At 36.0% G+C, this 7,038-nt stretch overlaps 1 protein-coding gene across 4 annotated transcripts; it reads left to right on the plus strand.

Annotated features, from left to right (window-relative positions):
- Positions 1–2,283: 2,283 nt before the first annotated feature.
- On the plus strand, positions 2,284–6,707 carry LOC131953203 (ceramide-1-phosphate transfer protein). 4 transcript variants are annotated; one of them, XM_059316276.1, is made up of 2 exons: positions 2,284–2,296; positions 3,633–6,707. In XM_059316276.1, the coding sequence occupies exon 2, from the start codon at positions 3,687–3,689 to the stop codon at positions 4,332–4,334; it is 648 nt and encodes a 215-aa protein (XP_059172259.1). In that variant the 5' UTR covers positions 2,284–2,296; positions 3,633–3,686; the 3' UTR covers positions 4,335–6,707. The 4 variants fall into 4 exon arrangements, with proteins under 4 accessions (XP_059172259.1, XP_059172256.1, XP_059172257.1 ...); XM_059316273.1 differs by having other exon boundaries at positions 2,290–2,384; XM_059316274.1 differs by having other exon boundaries at positions 2,291–2,328.
- The last annotated feature ends 331 nt before the right edge of the window (positions 6,708–7,038 follow it).

Genomic DNA, 7,038 nt, shown 5'->3' on the forward strand with positions numbered 1-7,038 from the left:
CCCACACCACGAAGGGATGCCTGGAAGAAACTATGACATTAAAAAAGAGACCCTTAGCCTAAAGCAAACCCTTACTCACTACACGGCCAGAGACAAAATTGACCCGCAAAATGGCCCCGACTTATTGGCCCCGTCAAAATGACCTCGTTAAAATAGCTTACGTTGACAATTCGGCTCCCGTCAAAATGGCTCCTAACAAATATTAAATCGTAAAAGAAACCCAAAGAATGTTTTTCAAAAGCTTAATGGTGACCTTATGGCAGAGGTGTAGCGAGGGGGGGGGGGTACATATGTCCCCGATCGCCGACCCTAGGGGCGCCAAAATGGGTTAGAAAACAATTAAAAGCTCAATTTAGCTGCAGTTTTGAATTATAAACATAAAAAAATATATTGGGGGGGGGGGGCAAATTGAAAGTTTGTCCCCGGGCGCCGGGAGGGGTCGCTACGCCTCTGCCCTATGGTGAGATGGACACCGTGGCACACTCTTCTGACAACAGGGCGGTCGCCGAATGCCTTCATTGTTTACATTTTTTTTTATAAATAACTCTAAAAACTCTATAAATAACTCTAAAAATACACAACTGGGAAAGCATTGACTAAATCGTTTTAAAATATTGCGCCAACCCGCAGCAACGGCGTAATGTCAATATATTAATTTTTAGGAGCTTTTCTTTCGGTATGAGTTTCATACGACGAGGACTAAATGTACGACTTGTGAGACGAAGAAATGACGAGAGCCTTATTGTCGGGGGACAAATGACATGGACCCAACTGATGGGAGAGGTATTGGCAGCAGCCGTAGTGACAGGAGCCAAATAGTTTGTGTCTGGTGCAGTAGGTCTATCACTGACGGGTACCTTGTTGACGGGGTCAATTTGTCGACGATGAGGTCGATTGACTGCTCGATTGGTCGGAAACTTTTAGTCACTGGCCGTTTTGTCGCAGCAAGCTCTATTTCTGGCCCTTACCCAGACATCGGTACGGGAAGAGGTAACAGTCATACGACACTTTTTGACCTGTAGAGAATAATGAAAGTAGGCTATATTTATTGCTTACGTTTTGTGTTGTTGTTTTTGAACGTGTTTACACCAGTCCAACCTGAATACCCCACTATCTAAATCTATAGGCCTAGACATTATATATAACAACTGCCTTCACTCCCCTGCGCTGTTCGTTATGACGTTCACCAATTTTAAGGCATAGATTCTGTGATAAAGTCTGTGTCTGCTCACACAGTGTTTCTTTCAGGCATTTCTTCGGTGGAGGGCGGGGGGAATACCACCCCGAACGAAATAGAATTTATATAGAAAATATACAGTCCGTCCCCCGTCCCCCGGAGTAAAAAATCTGAAAGAAACACTGCACTCACAGTTAACAGTTTAAGAATCACTTGCGTTAACGCCTGCACCAACCGCAGAGGCGTCGCGAGGGCGGGACGGGGGGTGCGGACCGCACCGGGTGACACCATTCAGGGGGGTGACACCAGGGCAAAAAAATTGCAAAATGTACAGAAAAAAAATGCTTTTTGCCATTTCCATTGATAATTAATTAAAGTTAAATAGTTTTTAAATACAAATGGACAATTATTACAAGAGGGTGGGGCTGACACCATGACGTAAACGAGCTCACTGTAGAGAAGGTAATGCTACATTCAACAGACTACAGATAAACATCGTCACTATTGAGTCTGCAGTGATTAAAGCTTATACACATACGTATACGCATATGCGGCATGTATTTAAATTATAGACATATGTAGGTTGACACACAAACAGATATATATATATATATATATATATATATATATATATATATATATATATATATATATATATATATCAGTGGCGTAGCGAGGTCGGGTGTCACCCGGTGCGGCACTTAATGGTGTCACCCCCCCAGAGGCATAGAGACCCTTCCCAGGGACAAACTTTCAAATTTTCGATTTGCACCCCCCCCCCCTCAAACTTTCGATTTGCACCCCCCCCCCTCGAGTTTTCGATTTGCACCCCCCCCCCCCCCCTCAAACTTTCGATTTGCACCCCCCCCTCAAGTTTTCGATTTGAACCCCCCCTCAAACTTTCGATATATATATATATATATATATATATATATATATATATATATATATATATATATATACTTTGTTTCTGAGAGGGGGGGGTGACACCACGAAGTGCCGCACCGGGTGACACACGACCTAGCGACGCCACTGACCAACCGTAACCTGATAATCACGCGAGCTTTGCGCCTTGTATAAATCATTATCTAGCATGCAGTCGTATGTGTAAGCACAGAGGTAAATCTAGCAGACGTCGACCGACTGGGGCGGTATGTTAAAATCTGAATCAATAATTCACAGATATTCGGATAATGTTATAAAATAGGTATACTGTAGGACGTAGGACTATGCAAACTTGGCCTATTAAATTTAAAAAAATAGATTTTTCACTAGCTCAGACCGAATAAATATCTTAAAGGTTTAAAAGTCAAGCAAGTATTTATAACTAAAATAAAATATTCAGGCCATGGTACAGTTTAATCATTAGTCTAGTGTTATGATTATAGTGTGTTGTGTAGACTAAAAAAAGTATAGATCTAGCCCATATAGATCTAGATCTATATGGGGAATAGTCATAGTGACATAAACAATAGTTTTATCTGTGCATATTCTATTTCTAAGTCATTTTCATGAGGCTTTTTTAAATTAACCAATGAAATTTTTTTTCATTTTTTAGAATTAAGTGTGTATTTTTCGATTGTGAGTTCAAATAGGCCTAACTATTTGTATGGCAACATTTTTAATTCATTTCTCTTTTCTGGCGAACCGATTGAATATTGATTTTCTATGTACCTAAGTTAAGTGTTTAATGAAAGTGAAGTCATTGTGCATTGTAATGTTTACTTACAAGTAAAAACTTTAAAGTATTTATTCAGCCCTTTGAGTGGCCAGGAATTCCTTCAGAGGTCAAATTCAAATTGTTGGGTTTTGGGGTTAGGCCTAACATGCAACTGAAAATCAAACCAGACATGAATTAAAAGTAGTTTAATTTTAATTTCGCTGAATATCTAAGTTAAATACTCATTACTCACAAAGCCTGAACTGTACCTCAATACCTGTACATTGTAGGCTAATAAATTAAATCGTTGCATGTGAAGTCCACTAAAATGATAGGTCCTCAAACTTAGAATTCTTTCTAAGCATTAATACATTTTTAGATCAATTTTAATTTTTTTTTTCTATTTACTTTATTGTTCTATGTCTTATGAGCAAGTTGTCTAATATTTAGTAATATTAAATTTTTTTTGCTTAAGCTTAGGAATAAGCATATATAATGTCATGGTTGAAATCATTTGTTTTCTCACTATACTCTAGGCCTACCGATATAAAATAAATAAAATTTAGGCCATATAGGCCCAGACCCTAAGGCCTGAGGGTCTTACGTTTACTTAATACTTTAATTTAATATTACATATATTACGATATATATAGAACAAACTAAAAACACTTGAGCCTACAAGAGTAGCTAAATTTAATCTGTATTTATATGCTATTGTCTAAGCTTTTTAGTTAAAATATAAAAGTTTATATATAAATGTAATAGTTAAAGAATTTTACTCTTATTTTATTTCAGTCAGTGGTTGGATTAAACAACAGATTTACTAGATCTACCTTGAACACCACAGCTATGGCCAAATTTGACAGCAGTAAAAAACATGATTTCAATTTGGATGAAGTTCTGAAATCCTTTCAGCTGTGTCTCTCCAGTGAAAATAGTTTGGATCTAAAAGAATATCTGTCTGCTTTCCATGAACTGTGTAGATTTTTTAAGCTCACTGGGAAATTGTTTGGTTTCGTAGCAAAAGACCTGGAGTCTAAAATTAGGGCAATAGAGTATCACATGGACTCCATCAATGGTGAGCACTACAGGACTGTACAGTCCATGATGGCTCATGAGATAGCGAACAGGACAACACATGTTAAACAGCCACATGCATCTGGCACCCGCATGCTGCTAAGGCTACATCATGCTTTAGAGTTTATTTTGGCTTTCATGAGAAGAATCATGCAAGGTGACGAGCATGAGAAAATGTCCAAACTGGCTTGGGAAGTTTACAAGGAGACTTTGTACCACCACCACCCAAACATTACACACTTGGTGGCGGCCATAGCAGTGTATGCCCTGCCAACAAAGAAACACCTGATTGATGTCATGTGTAAGCACGACTTCGATAAAGTCATGGGACTGCTGGGTCCCGTTGTTGACGCAGGACAACCAGTTTATGACTGTATACAAGAACTTTTCTCTTCCAATAATCTACTCCACATTCCATGAAATACAAGCTGTCTGTTACAGTCATTGCGTAATGCCATTAGCCAAAGACTTTATATTTTTTACAGGGGTATACTGAATGGATTGTTTTTACCTTAAGTCATCAATGTTTTTTGTTTTATTTGATATTTTTCTACCATTTTAAATCATGTTAAAAACCCTTGAATGATATTTAAATTAAAAAACCTGTAATAGCTTATCTAATGTTTAAATGTACATACTGTTACCATCATGACTAGATGCCTAATACTTATTAAATACCTAATTGTATAACAATATGGGTTGGCTCATTAACAGATAGAGGACAAAACTTCTCAAATTCCCTCTTGATATTATTGTGAAGAGACAATCCCTGCTGATCTTTGTTTCAAATCCTAAAGATATTTTTCTAAGTTATATTTAAGTGGCCATGTATTCTGAAAATATCAATTATAACTGTAATTCTTCATGTATGCCTAAAAAACATGTACCCCTAAAACAGTGTAATCTGATAGTTTACAAAGTTCAGACAAAAAATCCAATGTTGTTTTGTTTAACTTGCTACCAATATTGGCTGGTACTCTGTGATATGGAGGTCTCATAGAAAGTTATATTTTTTTTAATCACCTGCAATTTTCTGTATTATGTATAACATTATGTGTTTTCTTTTTACATCTCTATGTTAAAGACCTAATTAGTTTTAAACTAGTGTGTTGTAGCTGTTACATCATAATGCATAATATTTTGTCTCAACAATTAATTCAAGTTGATTACATGCTTGTGTAATGCATTCCATATGAAGGTCTATGGGAAACACAGAGCTGTTTGTGGCCTGCTTTATTCTGTTTGTTCTTTGCTCCAGGCTCCAGTTTATGTGATTGCTTACTTTTTTGTGAGTCTTAAATAGATATAATTTCTTCAATTTTTTGTTCATCAAATTTTTTTAGTTAACGTGACTTGACATTTTTTTTAAATAATTGAATTTTTGGTTGAACTTGTGAAAATCATGTTTTCAATTTATCTTTAGAGACCTTGTGAGATCTGTTTGTTAACAAAACTTGATTGTTTTTCTGGTTTATTTATTTTTGCACAATTGTTTTCTGTTGATTCCACCCAAGAGTTGACCATGGTACAACACTGTTACAACACTGTTGATTCCAGCCAACTGTTGACCATAGTACAACACTGTTGATTCCAGCCAACAGTTGACCATAGTACAACACTGTTGATTCCATACCCAAGAGTTGACCATGGTATAACATTGTTGATTCCACCAAAAGTTGACCATGGTACAACACTGTTGATTCCAGCCTTGAGTTGACCATGGTACAACATTGTTGATTCCACCAAATGTTGACCATGGTACAACACTGTTGATTCCAGCCAACAGTTGACCATGATACAACACTGTTGATTCCAGCCAACAGTTGACCATGGTACAACACTGTTGATTCCATACCCAACAGTTGACCATGGTACAACACTGTTGATTCCATACCCAACAGTTGACCATGGTACAACACTGTTGATTCCATACCCAACAGTTGACCATGGTACAACACTGTTGATTCCATACCCAACAGTTGACCATGGTACAACACTGTTGATTCCATACCCAAGAGTTGACCATGAAGCATGTAATTCCACATGAACAATGTGCACCTGCTTATTCAATAACAGACATCCTCTATTAATTTATTTAATGAAATGTTTATGTAAAAAAAAATGTTTTAAATTATACATCCTTCACATGTTTTAAAAAAAAAATTTCATTTTGTTTTAAGTATTTTTTGTAAAATACTCAGTGCCTTACCAAACATCTGCTTTATACCAAAACTAATCTCTTAAATTTTAAAATGTATCAAATTTAGAGATGTATTTATAACAGGAATGATACATATTTATAACAGAAAAGATACTTATACACATCCCCCTAGAATGTTTTCTCTATGCTCAAGCGAAGTATTTTTTGTGATATTATTTTTTCTATGTTTAATATAGCAATTTATCCCTGTGAATTTTTGAACATTGAATACTCACAAGAGATCAAACTCTATGACAATGTTTTTAACTAAGAATCCTTTTTTTTTAATGTAAAAGAGTTGTTATTGTATGGTCTTCATTATTTTCATTTCTCTTCATAATTCTATTTGACAATGCTAAAACTTGTAATTTTTATCTGCATCACTGCTACAGATAAGGATTTGAATTTGTTTTGCCCAACTGTTAATTTTTAATTTTGTGTTTAAATTGCTGTTATTATTTAAATTACTGTTGTGGAAATGTTACTGAGAGACTGATGGCAATATTAAGATGATGAATTGTTTTATTGTGAAAATATTATTTTCCTATGCTTAAGACTTTTCACAGCTATTGAAATAAAACAGGTTTGGGTTAACACACTATGTAAGCGTGTTTCATTATTTGTATCACTATGGATCATGGAAGGTGTGTTAAGTTTAGCAATACCACTTACCACTGGAAGCCTCTGACTTTTTGCTTTTGGCAACTTAATAAAATGATGTCTGCTGAAGGCTCCTAATAAAATCTTTATTTTTTAACATGCAATCACATACGTTTCTGTTAGTGTCAGTACTCAGTACTTCCGCACTATCACTTGGTACCTTACTCAACTCATTACCTCACCACCACACAACCAGTATTCACCAACTACCACAAAAACAAAGGCAGGATAATTTTTTTATCTAATAGTTTAATCAAACTTTTG

This window comes from Physella acuta, unplaced genomic scaffold (assembly GCF_028476545.2).
Source record: "Physella acuta isolate Inbredline_101_S28 unplaced genomic scaffold, ASM2847654v3 ptg000913l, whole genome shotgun sequence".
NCBI classification, from domain to species: Eukaryota; Metazoa; Mollusca; class Gastropoda; family Physidae; genus Physella; species Physella acuta.